This window comes from Pinus tabuliformis, chromosome 6 (assembly GCF_031772625.1).
Source record: "Pinus tabuliformis cultivar Carrire ecotype Pingquan chromosome 6, CPIR1, whole genome shotgun sequence".
NCBI lineage: Eukaryota > Viridiplantae > Streptophyta > Pinopsida > Pinales > Pinaceae > Pinus > Pinus tabuliformis.
This window is the reverse complement of record NC_142292.1, coordinates 1,769,411,576-1,769,428,951: the sequence shown is the minus strand read 5'-3', so window position 1 is coordinate 1,769,428,951 and position 17,376 is coordinate 1,769,411,576. Positions and strand designations below refer to the sequence as shown.

Sequence of the window (17,376 nt, the reverse complement as noted above, 5' to 3'; positions counted from 1 at the left end):
GGATGTTATATGTAATGAGTCAGAAATGTTCAAGAGGAATGTAGGTGAGTTGGAGGTCAAGAAGGTTATTGACAGGTTTGAAGAGCACCAGGAAAACATACCACCAATACAAGAAAATGAACAGCAAATCCAGGAGCATGAAGAAAAACAAGTGGAAAATGATGAACAACAATAAATCTTGCAGGAACCTTTACAGGAGATTCAACCTGATAATGCACCACCACAATTGGTTCGTAGATCTTCTAGGCCTCATAAGCCTTCACAAAGGTATACTCCTTCAAACTATATTTTGTTGACCGATGAAGGTGAACCTAATTGTTTTCAAGAAGCTTGTAAAGTCGAGCACAGTAAAGAATGGAAGAAAGCAATGGAAGAAGAAATGAACTCTTTGCAGGAAAATAAAACTTGGGAGTTGGTAAACCTCCCAAAAGGTAGAAAGGCTCTACAAAAAAAATGGGTGTACAGGATTAAGCATGAAGGTGACGAAAAGAATGAGAGGTATAAAGCAAGGTTGTTGGTGAAAGGTTTTTCCCAAAAAGAAGGTATTGACTTCACTGAAATTTTCTCACTTGTTGTTAAAATGTCATTCATTAGAGTCATTCTTGGTCTAGTTGCTGCTTTAGACCTAGAATGTGAACAGTTAGATGTAAAAACTGCATTCCTTCATGGTGAATTGGAGGAAGAAATTTATATGGAGCAGCCAGAAGGCTTCATAGAAAAAGGCAAAGAAGGCCTTGTTTGTAGGTTGAAGAAGAGTCTCTATGGGTTGAAACAGACACCTCAACAATGGTACAAGAAATTTGATTCATTCATGTTGGAACATGGTTTTCAGAGGTTGGAAGCTAACCATTGTGTCTATATCAAGAGGTATGATCAAGGAAAGTATATCATATTATTGTTATATGTGGATGACATGTTGATTGTTGGGCATGATAAGAATAAGATCAATAGGTTGAAGAAAGATTTAGGTAGAAAATTTGCAATGAAGGATTTGGGACTAGCACAACAGATATTGGGGATGCGGATTATGCATGACAGGAAAAACAAAAGGTTGTGGTTGTCACAAGAAAAATATATCAAGAAGGTGCTTGACAGGTTTAATATGAAAAATGCCAAGCCAGTTGGTACACCCCTTGCAGCCCACTTCAAGCTGAGTACTAAATTATGTCCTAGTAGTAATGACAAAGAGAAAGAATAAATGAGCAAGATTCCTTATGCTTCAGCAGTTGGCAGTTTGATGTATGCCATGGTATGCACACGACCAAACATTGCATATTTAGTGGGAGTAGTGAGTAGGTTCCTTGCCAATCCAGAAAAACAACATTAGCAAGCAGTAAAATGGATTTTGAGGTATCTCAAGGGTACTAGTCATTATTGTTTATGTTTTGGTCATGATGAGATTGTACTTGAAGGATTTACAGATGTAGATATGGCTGGAGATATGGATACTAGAAAGTCCACTACAGGTTATTTGTATACATTTGTAGGTGCAGCAGTATCTTGGGTGTTAAGGCTACAAAGAATAGTAGCCCTTTCTACAACAGAAGCTTATAAAGAGATGTTGTGGATGCAGCGATTCCTAGGAGAGATAGGAATAAAGCAGGACAAGTATGTGTTATAATGTGATAGTCAGAGTGCCATTCACTTGGCGAAAAAACCAGCGTTTCATTCAAAAACCAAGCACATTGACTTAAGGTACCATTGGATCCAGCATGTGTTGGAGGAAGAACAATTATCCTTGGAAAAGATCCATACAGATAAGACCCTGCTGATATGCTCACTAAGATTCTACCACGAAATAAACATGAGTTATGTAGAGGCATGGTAGGACGCGGTGTGACTTGATGACTCTTATTTGGCTTCAAGTGGGAGAATGTTAAGTGTGAAACCAAATTCACGTAGGATTCTAGATCTTCGTAGATCATAGCTTTCTAGATCATTCCAGATCTCCATCTGAATCACATACAGGATTCTAGATCTTTCTTCTGCCTCTATAAATTTGTAATTTCTCTAGCCAAGGAAAGCAAGCCAAGGCCCAAGTCTGTTATGTAATGCAAAGTGATTTCTGTTCTCCAATGATTGTTTTATCTATTCAGCTGTTTGTGATTGAGTAATCTTGTTGTTTCTCCATTTGTCTGTCTCTGAATTATTCTCTGCTATTGTCGTCTAAGTCTCTGAGTATAAATCCGCTGTGTGTTATGTATGCTCTGGTCTAACAAATAGCATGCTAAATATGATATGTATTGATATGCCATTTTTTTTATTAAGTAATTTAAACTAAATCAATTAAATGAATATAACTAATTTAGAGATAAAAACTTAACCCTTGATCTATAAATACTACTATGAATATTCCAACAAATTTTATAAAAATTAAATTTCTATAATCCTTTTAATAATTTCCCATACTTAAATTAAAATTATAAAAAACTTATTATAATTATTAAAAAAAATACAATAAATAATAATAATTATTTAATATTATTAAAAAAAAACTAACAACCTTTAACATTAACGTGTATAACCCACGCTGTTTAATGCTATTCACACGAATAACACCTCTCACCAAAACAGAATTTGACACCCACGGAAGTGAGCTTCGAAGTTTTGCCATCCATCTAACCTCAACAATGTCAATGTCTTCCATGCCATAATTAAAATCTAACAACTAAATGAACCCAATACTCCGACACTTGCTACCAAGGTCACGAAAACAGAGAGAAACTCAACCAGGCTTAACATAAAAATATTAAAATATACCATGGCCTTAATTTGACATGCTCTTCACTTTTTTTGTTTTCCTATCTCCGTCACACTCTCTGGCTCCAGAAATAGCAGACCACAGCCTCTTCATTTTGCTTTCTTTTACATATCTGAATCCTTCCTTCAATCTTTGGCCCAACTGCTCCAGTACTCTCCCGCGCCACTGGAGTTTGGGACAGTGCCTTACCTCAAGCATTTCCAAGGACATTAAATGTTCCACACCTCGCAGCTCTTCTATCTCACGGCATTCTACAACAAATAATTCTCGAAGCTTTGTGAACCCTTGCATGCACTTGAACTTGGGACATCGAATAACCGCCAAGCACCATAAATTTTCCAAAGCTGGCAACTCTTCTATCTCAGCGAGTTCAGCAACAGATAGTACTTCAAGCTTTGTGAGGTGTTCCAACCCTTGTATGGTCTTCAGTTTAGTACATCCAGAGACTATCAACGACCACAAAGATGTAATATGTTCCAGAGATGGCAACACTTCTATCTCATCACAATTACTAACATTTAGTCTTCTAAGCTTAGGGAGGTGTTCCAACGCTTGTATGCTCTTCAGTTTGCTACATCCATCGACATGCAACCCCGTCAAAGATGTCCACGTTTCAGGACTGGTGAGCCCCTTCACATTTTCACAATCATAGATACCACAAAGCCTTCCTATCTGCCTCAATTCCTTACAGCCAGACAAGTGAAGTCGTTGAAGGTTGCGGCAAACTCTTTCAGGAAAGGTTACCTCCCTTATCTGTACTCTAACCAGTTCAAATTCCCGGAGCCTCTCCAAACCAAAGATACATTTGCCATTGCAGTCGTCCAAATTATTCAACGCTGCTACTGTTTCTCTTTCTCGTTCTGCCGTTTTAAATGGAAGTTCGCCCAATGGACAATCTTCTATGCGAAAGTATTCGAGATTGTTCAGCAGGAGAATATCATGCGGTAACTTTTGTATCCCACAAGAAACCAAACTCAACCATGTCAATTGAGTCAACCGTCCAAAAGTATCCGGCCAGCATTTCAATCGCGGGCAATTGCTCACCCGCAAATCCTTCAAGCCATTGAGGGAACCGAGGGAAGATGGCAGCGCTTCCAACAAATGGTCCCCTAAATGCAGAACCTCCAAGTTGCATAGATCTCCAATATCGCTTGGCAATTCTTTTAACTCGGCATCCAATAAATATAATTTTTCCAGGAACCGTTGATGTGCGACCTGGGGAGGCAATTCTTTCACCTTGGAACAAGATGAAAGATCCAAGAATTCCAGCGTCGTAATATTTCCAAGTGTCTCTTTGGAAATGGTCACATTCCTACATTCCTTCAAAGAGAGACGTTTGAGTCGAGTCAAATTCCCAAAAGAATTTGGCAGCATCGCCAAGCGGGAACAATAAGAGAAATTGATGGACTGGAGGTTTGTTAGCTGTCCGATGGAATCAGGCAGCATTTCCAAGCTGGTAGCATAAGACAAAACGATGTGCTGAAGATTTGTTAGCTTTCCCAGGGAATCAGGCAACGATCTCATTCTTGCGAAATGTCTTAAAACCAAGTATGTCAAAGAGTGCATATAACAAAATTCCTCTTGCAAAGTTTTGAGTTGGACAGTCCCATCATAATCCACAACAATCTTTTCAAGGTACTTCAGTTGTCCTATGGACTTTGGAAAATCTGAAACTGGAGAGTAGATGTTTAACTCTCGCAACTGGAGAGGCGGCTGCAATGTACACATTTCCACTGTAAGAAAGATTTCGAGATGATTCTGATCTAAAAACTGAGATTGAAATAAAAAAAGAAGTATAAACATGCAAAATTGCGTACCTGAGATTCCTGTTGCCACAAGGTTTTCAATCTGCTTCCTCTCACTTCTAAAACTCTTAAATTTTCCAGGGGAACCCAAGAAGGCAGGGAAGAATAGGGGCATTTATACCAGCGGAGCCATATGAGATGTGGTGACCGCACCCTCCTCAATATAGCTTCTACATAATAATCTTCACTTGCAAGAATAAGCAAACCATGATAACGATCTGTATTGAACAGTGCCCGCTTACAGTTTTCCAACAGCTCCTGACTACGCCTTCTGTACCATGACATTTCTGAACGGACACCCAATCGATAATCGAAACCGTCTAGACGATGAACCGTCGAAATCCCGCGAACTTCGGTTGTGACCTATTCAATCATAAAAATAAAAAAATAGACACAGATCTTTGTCTTGAACATAAACAACTTTAAACATTTTGAACGAAAGAGGAATGATTGAATCACTTACAGACCACAGCGATCCTTCAAACAACTTATCAATGTTATTGTTGGTGGCGTGACACCAAAGACGATGGGGTATCGATCTTTCAGCAGTATATCTTCCCATATCTCTGACTTGATCATGCATTTTTATCCGATTTTCGCTGTCCAGTTCCAGAAGACACTTGCTCTCTAAATTTGAAAGCCCCACCGCTCCCCATATTCTTTTTGCTGTATCCATATCTTCTCCTATAGAAAAGCAGGCCATATCTAAGAATATTTGCTAGTACTCTTGGTCCAGTGAATTATAACTAATTTTGAGCGTTTCCCGTATGTCCGCGGGTGGTATCTTGTGAAATTCATTCAATAGCTCTTTCCAATATGTGTCATCTCTTCCACAAAGAAGAGCCCCAGTAACTTTCAATGACAACGGCAATCCATCACAGGCCCTTACAAACCGTTCCACCAGATGTATAAATCCTGGTGGTGGATGTGGCTGATTGAAGGCATATGAGCAGAACAACTCTTGGGAGTGTGCTCTATTCATCCCGGTGAGCTTATAAATTGATGAATCTGCTATTTCTGAACATAGGAGAGCATGCTTGTCCCGAGAGGTAACTATTATCAAGCTATTGGAACTAAGAACATCCCTAATTGGTAAGAATGCATCCAATTGATCGGCCTTCTCTACATTATCTAAAACTATCATTGCATTACAACAAGCTAGGTAACGTTTAAGGATTATCACACCTTGGTCCACAATCTCAATTTTAATATCCCTGTGTGTCAAGTCCTTAATGAGCTTCATTTGCAAATCAACCAGAGATTTTCTAGCTGCAGTTTCACTAACATCAGATAAAAAAGAGGATCCATCATACTCAGAGCACCTACGGTTGAAGATCTGTTTCACCAAAGTGGTTTTCCCAATACCACCAACACCTATAATTCCGACAACCCTGGCCTGGACGTCACGCTCCTGCCCCTGCTGCGTTAGCACTGTACTTTCAAAGTGTTGTAGCTTCTCATCCAATCCAGTTGGATATTTAGCCACAAAAAGCGGTGTTTTTGGAAGTTTTTTCAATAGGCTTTGAACAACTTTGTCCAGAAGCTCCGCCTCGTTCCTGGATGAATAACCAATGAGAAATGCCTAGGTAAGTGTCAAGTACCAAGCAGCACTTCTAAATTTCTGTATCCATATGGGATAATTCCTATTTTCCGCTTGTGAGTGGCGAGTAATAAAATCATGAACGTTACAAATCATTCCAGAGGTCCTTTTGAAGTTTTATTCTTTATATCTACCAAACAGGTACATCGATCGTGCAGGAGTAAGTGGAGAGATTCCATACAGTTCAGAAAGCTACAAAATTTGACAAAGCTATGGGCATCTGATAATCTATTCACATGAGGAATACCAGATTTCATTCAAAACTGGAAGGACCACATTGAACTTTGGGTTTCATTCAACTTAGTTCTCAATGCTAACAACATGCAAAATGTCTCTGCTTACCCTTGTAACCATTGCTGAAACATAAGAGGCAACACACAATTCCCCTGATTCAAATGGATTGAATTCAAACTACATCAGGGAGGAAACACACAATTCCCCTGATTCAAATGGATTGAATTCAAACTACATCAAGGAGGAAACACACAATTCCCCTGATTCAAATGGATTGAATTCAAACTACAGCAAGAGAATGGAAAGGAGATTGCGTAGGGAAAAAGTAAACAAGAACATACATCAAGAGACACCATATTTACCCGGGAGAAACCCAATTTAAGAAAATCCCTGCAGGGAAATGGACTCGCTTTCCAATCAGCTTGTCCAATTCAAATTATTGAGATGGACTTTTCATTGGAGCCAATGGATCACTTAAAAAAAAATCTCTTACAGCAATCCCCAACATTCATTTGCTCGGCAAGATTTCTCAGACCACCTTCAAGTTGCTGATTTCCTCAACTGACCGAGAGAACTGGAAGGTTCGTAGTTAAATGCTTTTATTCTCACGTATAGCACGTCGCAGGGCGTCAATCACAGGATCAACATTACACTATACTTTTGGAGATAAACAAGAAAGATAATACGAAAGGATCCCAGCCTTTCTGAAGTGCACAAAAAGACAGATGGGATTATTTTGTTATTAGCTTGGTCTAGGGCGATCAGCTCATTGAATTAAGGGGATCGACGGAGGAGATGATTTCAATTACTAGTTTTTCTGGTGTTGTGTGGTCATAGTGGAGTTAAGTTTCATCATGTGGTAGGACTTCTCCTGGATCCTTTGTGAGAAGCCGATTTTGTCATGATATCTGTTTTTCCTCCTTCGTTTCGGCTGGGCTTCCCTTCATTTGCAGAGATAAAGCTTCAATAGCTGGATCGTAGCCGTTGGGGTTTGGCTGAATGGACAGGGGACTTTCTTCGGTAATCTGTGTTTTTGCGCGTAGTCTTAAAATCCCATAAAATAACCTAGAAATCCCATAAAATAACCTAGGAATTTGTAATAATTGTCAAATTTTAAAATTTTGAATGTGCCGAGAAGATTGATTTTTGATGATGCTGATTTTTTTCCGCCATAAAATAAATCGATTCAAACACTCCAACTAACTAACTAACAGATTTTTTGAATTTTTTGAAATTTTAATACGAGATTCCGACAAAAGCGGTCGTCGAGGCTATTTTGTTGCGTCGGTAGACAATTCCGTGTTTCTTGGGGTTGGACGATTGGGAGTGATCGCTCTTTGGGTGGTGCGTTGAAGGTCTTTGACCGGGGTTCTGACCTATTGGAGTAGTGTACCTAGGTGGAGGAATGGGCCGGTTTCCGTTACTGCTCGGAAAAACCTCCGTCTCCGGCCGCCGGAAATTCCTCCGCCCAGCTCCGCCACCCGCCCCAAGCTCCGCCCAGCGCCGCCGCGGACTCCGCCCAGTTTAATTTCGTAGACTTCCCCATACTAATAAACATGGATGCGTGGCGCAATGGTAGCGCATCTGACCCCAGATTACAAGGTTACGTGTTCGATTCACATCATGTTTGATGTTGTGAGTTCGTTTATTTTTGGTCCAGATGTTCTCAGGACCATCTGAGAACATCTCTTTCGTTATGTGGGGTTTTTGATCCCAGGTCAGTTCATAGGTTCTGTACTGGGTTTGTGGCGACGTATCTGGCGTAGACGTATGCTACCTATCTTCTCTTCATTAGGTGGTCCGTTTTTCTCGATTGGAGTTGAAGCTTGCGTGGCTAGCTGTTGTAAGGCCTTCCATTTCTTTTTTGACACCTCCGTTACACTCGGTACTTTCCTTGGGAGGTGGGTTGGTACTGGTGTCTCGCCTCTCGGTTATGGATTGCGATGGGGTACAGTTGGCTGGCATGCATGATGGGATGTCACCAACTGCCGAAGCCTTGATCGAAATCACTATTTGGGCGGAGCGGGCAGCATTAGCAGTATTCTGTCTGGGAGTCAGAAATATTGCAATTCACCGAGAGTTCTGTTGCGTGTGATATCCCTGCCTCTCACGAGAACTAGAGAGACAAAAACTAAACATAAACCTTTGGAGGCGATTACAGCACAACCACCTCTGGTTTTGGGTGAAAATGATTTATGGGAGAGTACAGAAAGGCTCAGGAATAAGGCGCTGGTAGGGCGGTGGCACCCTCTGAAAATGTCGGGTGAAAAACCTAAGAAATGGGTGGAAGATAGATGGTTCCCGATACAGACCGAAGGTAAGCGAACTTGACCGAAGGTAAGCCAACTTTTGAACGGATGTTTATGCTTTCACTCCCTGAGTTTGGAGAACGCCGACAGGATTTTAAGGGATCCTTGGGTCAACGGTAGAGGGTTTCTCCTAATGCAGTGGTGGAAGACCAGTTTCGACCCTCTAGCTGGGATCCCTAGACGTAATCTGATTTGGGCAAAACTGTCGGGTTTACCGCTGGAGTTATGGAATAGGATTAGGAAATTTTATTTCTGGGATGACAGTTCTGTTGGTCAGCTGGATAAGCGCTTGGCTTGGGTGTTATCGAAGTCGACCTGGGGCGAGGTTAGTTAGCAGAAATTGATGTGTAGTGGAGCAGTTATAAGATTCGGCTGAAAATTGATTATTGGGCTTTGCCATATCGGTGCCTCCTATACCAGACGGGTCACTTGATGGCTACATGTCCGGTGCATGGGGTCTCGTCTTCAAGGCGCAGACACAATGGACTTCGGGACTCTTCATATTCCGGTCCATCGGCATGTGCAGTTCAAGGAAGTGAGGTCCTCTCTAGGGCTTCTCCAGGTATTTCGGCTTATTCCTCTGAACTTGTTAGCGAGCCACCTTTAGACAATCTTGTATCAAATATTTCGCATACAAATATTTCGGGAAATTCTCGGTCTAATGGGCTCGGTCCCGCCTCATCTGTTGATGTCGTAGTCTCTACCTCTTCCCTTGGGGTTGACAGGGGTTTGATCACCCCATCCTCGGGTGCTGGGTCTTTAGATTCCTCCCTATTGCTAGATCACTGTTTCCATACTCCCCATCCTGGCGAGAGTGGGTTAGCCCCGACCTTGAAGGTGGGTTCTGAACCTTCTGGAGAATTATTAAACCCTGCTTCGTCTGTCCTTGAAAAGGAGGTGGAGAAAGTTGCGTCCCTATCTCCAGACCGGGAACTAATCGGTGTTCTGGACTATGCCGAGGAAATGGAACCACTTGTCATCAAACGGTCTTTCTTTGTGCCCTCGGAGGTTTCTGGACATAAGCCAAATTTCCAGAACGTGACCCATCAGAAGAAACGTCACCCTCGATACAAGAAAGTCACTGACTGTAGATTGACAGCTTCGAGTTCTCATCCGGCTCTCATCCCTGGTGATTCGTGTTTTTCCATCGATTCATCTTACACTGCTGGTTCGGTCTCTATCTCGGATTTTGATGGTACTCGGGTACTTAGAGGGGATATACTCGTCTTTGGGTTGTCCCCATGACCATTATTTCTCTGAACATCCTGGGGCTGGGAGCTTACCCCAAAATCATCTCGATTAGGGGTATTATTAGATTATACCAGCCGTCTATGATACTACTGCAGGAAACGATGGTGAGGGTTGACAGAGGTTGGGAGGTCATGTTAAATATTTGTTCTGACTGGGTTGTTTGCGCAACAAATGCGATAGGTATCTCAGGTGGGTTGGGTGTGATGTGGAATCCACGTCATTTTGATCTGAACGCATTCTATACTTGTGCAGGTATTCTCTTAACAGGTTACATGAAGGGTTCGAGCAATAGGATCAGAATATTAAACACATATGCACTGTATCATGGGCGGAAAAGCTTTTGGAATAGAGTGGCTAATTCTGGGATTTTAAGTCTCACCGCATTAATACTGGCGGGGGATTTAAATTTCACATTGGACCCATCAGAAATCTGGGGTACGAAGGCCACGGAAGATCCACTTTCTGCTTTCTTTAAAGGAATGATGGACGCCAATGCTTTGATTGATGCAATCCCAGATACAATGGCTCCAACTTGGAAGAACGGGAGAATTGGAGGGGAGGGCATCTCCAAGCGGATTGATCATTTTCTAGTAAGTCAGACCCTGTTTAATAACATGGTGGAAGTCGAGTCTTATATCATCCCAATGGATATATCGCACCATATTCCGATAGCGCTGAGGTGGAAAGGGATGGAGGGGCGGTGGGCATATCCATTCAAATTTAATCCTCGGTTGCTGAAATTTGAATCTCGGAGATGGATCAAAGCGAAAAGGAGGGAGGAACAGATTCTATTAGTGGAGTTAGAAAGAGCTGATATACCTTAATCTGGTCCCATTATATTTCTCGGCTTTATATCGTGATAAGATCGCAGTTTTGGAGGGTCATAGGAACATCATTCTTCAGGCCCAGGAAGAGGACATAAGGCACAAAAGTCAGGGCCATTTGGATCCAAGCTGGGAATAAAAATTCTAAATATTTCCATAGGCAATTTAACCTGAGGAAGCAACATAATTCTATCAGAAGGATTTGGGATTCTGATGGGAATATCTTGAATTCTCAATCCTCTTTGGAACAAGCAGCCATTTCACATTTCAGAGATCACTTTATGGCAAAAAATCAGGAATATGGGGATCAAGCAGAATTTATCGAGTTGGTTTCTTCATTGATTTCTTAGGAGGACAATGAAATTTTGGGACAAGTCTTCACTTGCGAAGAACTATTAGCGACCTTAAAGGACTGTGCGAAGGAAAAAAGCCCGGGCCCGGACAGCTGAGGGGTTGAACTTTTTATCTACTTACAAGGACCTGATCCTTCGGGATTTGCTGGCGGTGGCAGAAGAAGTTAGTCTGAGGGGATTCGGACAGCTGAGGGGTTGAGCTTTTTATCTACTTCAAGGACCTGATCCTTCCGGATTTGCTGGCGGTGGCAGAAGAAGTTAGTCTGAGGGGATTCATCTCGGGGGCAATAAATGCCACTTTTCTTTCTCTGATTCCGAAAAAGAAGAATCCATCTACTTTTGGGGACTATAGGCATATCTCCCTTCGTAACTCGATTTACAAAATGATATCTAAGTTTACAAAATGATATCTAACCTGATCGCCCGTAGAATTAAACCCTTTCTGTCGAGATTTATTTCACATGAACAATTAGGGTTTATGGAGGGTAGACATATTCATAATGCAATAGGCATTGCCCAGGAGATGCTACATTCCGTCAACTCCAGGATTATTATCTCCTCAAGGTAGATCTGATAAAGGCCTACGATTGCATTGATTGAGAATTTTTAAAGGTAGATCTGATAAAGGCCTACAATTGCATTGATTGGGCATTTTTTACGTTGATCTTATCAAAATGGGGATGAATTGGATGAATGTTCACTGGATCATGGGGTGTATCAAATCCACTAATTTCGTTTTGATTATAAATGGTTTTCCCTCCCAGTTTTTCTCAGGGGTTTGAGGCAGGGATGTGCCATGTCCCCATTGCTCTTCCTATTGGTGATTGATAGTCTGAGTAGGAAAATTGGTGATTCTCTGGGCAAAGGTATTATTAGAGGGGTTAAAGTTGTCAGGCACTTGCATGTAACTCATTTAATGTTCGCGGATGATTTATTATTGGGAGGGCAGAAAAACACCAGTGTTTGGTCGGAATATTAGAGAATCATCAAGACTTTTGGGGATGCTTCGTGTCTTTATATGAACGAGTCCAAGTCTAAATTAATACATAATGGTCATGAGGATACAATGGTGAAGGAGATCTGTGGACTTCCCGGGGTGACTTCTAACCATGTAGCAGAGGGAATCACTTACTTGAGTTTCAGATTAATACCGATGGGATATAGAAATAAGGATTGGGAATGGTTGGTGGTAAAAATTAACGAGTCTCAGTCTAAATTAATACATAATGGTTGTGAGGATACAATGGTGAAGGAGATCTGTGGACTTTCCGGGGTGACTTCTAACTATGTAGCAGAGGGAATCACTTACTTGAGTTTCAGATTAAAACCGATGGGATATACAAATAAGGATTGGGAATGGTTGGTAGTAAAAATTAACCAAAAATTGGATGGCTTTCCGGGGTGACTTCTAACTATGTAGCAGAGGGAATCACTTACTTGAGTTTCAGATTAAAACCGATGGGATATAGAAATAAGGATTGGGAATGGTTGGTAGTAAAAATTAACCAAAAATTGGATTGCTGGAAACACAAATATATGTCTATGGGCGAAAATTTGATTATGCTCAAATCGGTTATGCATAACCTCTCAATTTATTGGATGCCTCTTTTTTTGTTGCCTTGTAAAATTATTAAAAGGATCCACTCTATTATGGGGTGCTTCATTTGGACAGGGGCCCATAATGGGGAGATGAAAGGTAAAATTCACCTGACGCGATGCTAGCTTATTGCTAGAAGATGGATTTCCTCATGTGCCATGTGCGGTTGACTGTGGGAGATGGCTCCATGATTAAGATCGGCCTTGATGCTATCAGTGGTATAAAAGGTAACCACTGTATCCAAATTCTAAATCATATTCATTTCAAGGGGTCTTTTATATTAATCAGATCTTAATCCATAGGCCTCATCATATGGACCTTCAGGCATGGTATAAGGCAGAAGAATTGGAATTACCGGAGGAACTTTCTAAGGAATGGAGAATGTATTACAGTTCTCCGGAACGCAGGGATCTCAATAAATGATGAAGAGGACGAGATGTCTTGGGGAGGCACACTCAGAAAAGGACCACAGGTTATCTAGAAATGGATCCTTTCAAATAAAATAAAAGTTTTTAGTTGGTTGGCTATACATAATTGAATCTTGACTTGGCATAATCTATAGAAGCGAGGATTTCAAGGACCAGGTATCTGTGTTATGTGTATGAAGGGAGATGAAGACAATCTCCACCTTTTCTTTCATTGCCCTTATAGTCTCCCTCTATGGGAAGGGGTGTTGGACCATTACAAACTAGTATCTAGGATACAATTCCAGACAATGTACAGATGTATTAAAGTTTGCTTGGAGCAAAGTGCAAGATTATCGTGCGCATTAAAGTTTGCTTGGAGCAAAGTGCAAGATTATCGTGCGCTTCCATTATACGTCTTTTGGACTATATGGCAGAGAAGAAATGCAATCTTATTTGATCAGAAAAGCCTGGAGCTCCATGAGGACATTAACAAGATGGTGACCTACTACAATGAGATAGGGCCGACGAAGGGAAGTAAAATGTACATGATTCCAAAAGTGAGGGATCTATGGCAAACATATCTGGTTGGTTTTTTTGATGGAGCAAGTGGCACTAGAAAATGTCGTGGAATGGTTATATATAGCCCTGTGGGGAGTGTTGATTGCTGCCAAATGACTTGGAATTGAAGAGATTCAGATCTTTGGGGATGAGAAAGGCATTATTGAGTGGGTTAAGGGGCGCCACGAGTTTAGATTGCCTATTCTTATTAACTGGATTGAATCTTTGGGAATGCGAAAGGCATTATTGAGTTGAGTGGTTTAAGGGGCGCAACGAGTTCAGACTGCCTATTCTTATTAAGGGGATGAAGCGCATCAAAATCGTAATAAGAACTTTCCAGCAGGTAAACTTTGACCACATATACAGAGAGCAAAACTGGTCTGCTAATTTACTTTCAAAAAGAGGCAATCATCGAGAAACAGGTAAGTTTTACTTTTCAGTTTTTTGAACAGGTTGTCATGACCAACACTGTCAGCATCAACTACTCATAAGGAGAGACATGCCAGGGTCTCATTTTGATTACTGGATGCACTAATGTAATAGAATTTCTCTTCCACTAGATAGGCAGCAATAAACTTTTGAATTTTTGTTCAACAAAGAAATACAATCTCATAAGATATAGTTTTTTTGAAAGTATGTTGATTAGTTTTTAGTCTCCTGTATGCAATTTTCCAAAGAAGAAAGACAGAAAAATGTTCCAATCTATATATATACTACTTTTTTCTTTTAATAAAAAGTTTTCCTCCTAAAAAAATGTGTACGGACGCGAGATAGTAGAACGTTACCCATTAAAGGTCTTCAGCTCGAGACCACTTATGTCGGCGACATGAGAAAGAGCATCTCTCCAGCCTTGAATGGTAGCGGAGTCGTGGCGTGGCTTCTCTCTATTAGTTTGAGGGTCGATTATTGTCTTCTGTTCGAGTTTCTTCAGGGCTTCAGCGTATACTCCTTTTTTGTCGCTCCACCTGACCTCGAAAGGCTCTACATTATAAAATATCGGAACAATAGGTGCCCGGGACTTGACCATGAGAACTAGTTCATCGAGGCACCATTTCGATTCCGCATAAGCAGGAGAGAAAATGGCTATTTGCACAGAAGCCACTCGAATAGCGGCTTCGATTTGAGACTGGAATTCGTGTCCTGGCTCAAGTTCAGGCTTGTCAAGAAACACCCACAATCCATGGTCACGAAGGCGCTGGTAGAGATGGGACGCGAAGGTGTTTTTAACATCCGATCCCCGATGATTGATGAAAACATCATATCGGGGATAAGAGGTGGAGGCAGAAGACGATGAAGTATCGTGCTTCTGTTGCGATTCTGTGGGTAGGTTTGCCATTGCAGAAGGATGAATGGATGGACTGATAGGCTGAGACAATGAATAAGACGAATAACTGAAAACTGGAAGCAAGAAGCTGCAGCGGACGGCTCGCCAAACGCGTATCGCACTATGGGTGGAAAGGAAAGGATGTGCTGTATCTCAACCAGTATTGTAATGTTATTTTATAACCCCAAAAAAACACTAGTAAGATGGGGATCAGCGCAAGTATCTTGCTCCGGAACATTCAGGGAAGTTTCTTGATTGAAATATTCCGAATAATTAAAAGGTCCACCATCACCTACCTTTCACTTTTGTCACCGGAAACGACGGAATGTGGAGACGTGTTAGAGTTACTAAAAACGTTTATTTTTATAATACAATTCATTGAATTTTATTTGATTTCTTAAAACACAATTAACTGAATTTTATTTGATTCCTTAATATTAATCTTAATATATATAGTTAATAGCACAAAAAGCGATTGCTAAAGAAGTAAAAAATCCAATATCAGACATAAATATTATTATTGGATGTTAATTTTAATATAATTGATTGAAATTTATTTGATTTTTTAATATATAGTTAATAACACAAAAAAGAGTTTTCAATAGTGAAGTAAGAAATCTAATATTACAAAGAAATGTCATTAATGGATGCTTATTTTCTTTAATCTTATTTTTTTTGTTTTTGATAAGTGGTCTTCTTTTATGATTATGGCCACTCTTCTCCAATATAGTAAGAATTTAATATTATAAAACATAAATCCAATATTACAAAAAAAAGTGTCCTTAATGGATGTTCGTTTTTTTTTCTTTAAGAATTTAATATTATCAAACATAAATCCAATGTTACAAAAAAATGTCCTTAATGGATGTTCGTTTTCTTTTTTCTTTAATCTTATTTATCCAATGTTACAAAAGAATGTCTTTAATGGATGTTCATTTTCTTTTTTCTTTAATCTTATTTATTTTTGTTTTATGACAAGTGGTCTTCTTACTTATTTTTGTTTTATGACAAGTGGTCCTCTTATTTATTTTTGTTTAATGACAAGTGGTCCTCTTTTAGGGTTATGGCCATTTCTATTTATTAGTTCTTGTAGTTATCATAACAATACCATGGTTGATTAGGATCAATGGAATATTATGAGAGAAAATAGATGAAATAAGGGATCAAGAGAGCATTTTAACCTATCATACATTCAAGAAATAGCATTGTAATGAATATGGGATCATTTCATGCTTGTGACTAGACTAAGTTTCAAGTTACGTTTTATTCCAAAAATGAGGGCAGTTCATAGAAATTTCCACCTATTGGCTTGTCATTAGAGAGAATGCATTACAGTTAGGGAGAGAAACATGCTATAGGAACATAGCCAAAATCCATATGAGAGAAGTCTACATAAAGACATTGGAAGAAGGCCGCATGTCACGGAGCGGTCAGGGCCACACAAGAAGGCCAAAGCTTCCAAATTGGACATCAAGCCAATTGCGTTGACAGAGGGTGACCTCTATGACATCGATGACACAGTTCGCGAGGTCAATCGGGAAGCGCTCCAGGGAGCTATGACAAAGCAACAGAATGTGTTGGGGGCCCTAAGGGCACAACTGCAGGAACTTCAAGCGTCGGCCCCACAGGAAGGAATAGTAGCCACCTATGGTGCTGTAGATACATCAGCAACGGAGCAGCTGCTGCGTGCAAGAATGGCCAACACCATAGTGCTGCTGGAAGGAGCGCTAATGGCGGAAAGCGAGGAGGACAGAGCTGCGGTGGGCAGGATCAAGGGACTTGCCTGCCCTTCTGCGGGATACATTATATTAGCTACAGGACGGAGCAACAACAGAACTTCGCGCTAGGGAAGGACGCGCAGTATAAATGCTCAGCGAACAGAGAATCAACATTGAGCAGCTTAGTCTACAGTGCGATGAAGTGCTTGCGTAGAATCAACAGCTAGAGCAAATGGTAGAGGAAGCATGTCGCCGCATTCCAGAGCTAGAAATCGCGACAGACCTACCAGTTGGAGTGCGAATCCACAAATTAGCCAGTGGATTCCGCGAGGCAAAGGAGGAAGCAACAAGGGTACAGCTGGACCTCAACCTTCAAATTGCCGAGCTGCGATTAAAGGCGCAGTACTCTACACCCTCGGAAGTTAGGGAATAGCTTGCTGGCGCTATTCAAAAAGGGTTGGAGGAAATAAGCCAAGCAATGCAGAACTGCACAGCTATGTTGGAAGAATCCTTCGCGGTCCTCACTTCATTATAGGAGGACCCCAATATACAGTGCCTGGAAACAAAGGCGCGGGAGCTTCAAGTGTAGTATGACAATGTGCGCGGAACGACCCAGACAGTTGTCCTGACCCAAC

At 40.9% G+C, this 17,376-nt stretch overlaps 3 protein-coding genes across 3 annotated transcripts; 1 reads left to right on the top strand and 2 right to left on the bottom strand.

Moving 5' to 3' along the window:
- Nucleotides 1-2,509: 2,509 nt before the first annotated feature.
- On the bottom strand, nt 2,510-5,269 carry LOC149266039 (uncharacterized). The gene is made up of 3 exons (XM_089429944.1): nt 5,030-5,269; nt 4,579-4,929; nt 2,510-4,474 (listed from the first exon to the last, which is right to left on the bottom strand). Exons 1-3 carry the CDS (start codon nt 5,267-5,269, stop codon nt 2,768-2,770), a joined length of 2,298 nt encoding a protein of 765 aa, XP_089286070.1. The 3' UTR covers nt 2,510-2,767.
- Nucleotides 5,270-5,284: 15 nt separating this feature from the next.
- On the bottom strand, nt 5,285-15,142 carry LOC149266037 (disease resistance protein Roq1-like). The gene is made up of 2 exons (XM_089429949.1): nt 14,485-15,142; nt 5,285-6,122 (listed from the first exon to the last, which is right to left on the bottom strand). Exons 1-2 carry the CDS (start codon nt 15,033-15,035, stop codon nt 5,285-5,287), a joined length of 1,389 nt encoding a protein of 462 aa, XP_089286075.1. The 5' UTR covers nt 15,036-15,142.
- LOC149266038 (uncharacterized) lies at nt 7,966-12,281 on the top strand. The gene is made up of 2 exons (XM_089429940.1): nt 7,966-9,271; nt 10,213-12,281. Exons 1-2 carry the CDS (start codon nt 9,142-9,144, stop codon nt 10,782-10,784), a joined length of 702 nt encoding a protein of 233 aa, XP_089286066.1. The 5' UTR covers nt 7,966-9,141; the 3' UTR covers nt 10,785-12,281.
- Nucleotides 15,143-17,376: the final 2,234 nt, after the last annotated feature.

Coding starts and splice junctions, on each gene's coding strand:
- LOC149266039 (XM_089429944.1), bottom strand. CDS start 5,269: ATGGCCTGCTTTTCTATAGGAGAAGATATGGATACAGCAAAAAGAATA. Junction 4,930..5,029: donor TTGAAGGATCGCTGTGGTCT/GTAAGTGATTCA, acceptor ATGATTGAATAG/GTCACAACCGAAGTTCGCGG. Junction 4,475..4,578: donor TGTGGCAACAGGAATCTCAG/GTACGCAATTTT, acceptor TGTACATTGCAG/CCGCCTCTCCAGTTGCGAGA.
- LOC149266038 (XM_089429940.1), top strand. CDS start 9,142: ATGGCTACATGTCCGGTGCATGGGGTCTCGTCTTCAAGGCGCAGACAC. Junction 9,272..10,212: donor CCTCTCTAGGGCTTCTCCAG/GTATTTCGGCTT, acceptor ATACTTGTGCAG/GTATTCTCTTAACAGGTTAC.
- LOC149266037 (XM_089429949.1), bottom strand. CDS start 15,035: ATGGCAAACCTACCCACAGAATCGCAACAGAAGCACGATACTTCATCG. Junction 6,123..14,484: donor GAGCTGAAGACCTTTAATGG/GTAACGTTCTAC, acceptor TTATTCATCCAG/GAACGAGGCGGAGCTTCTGG.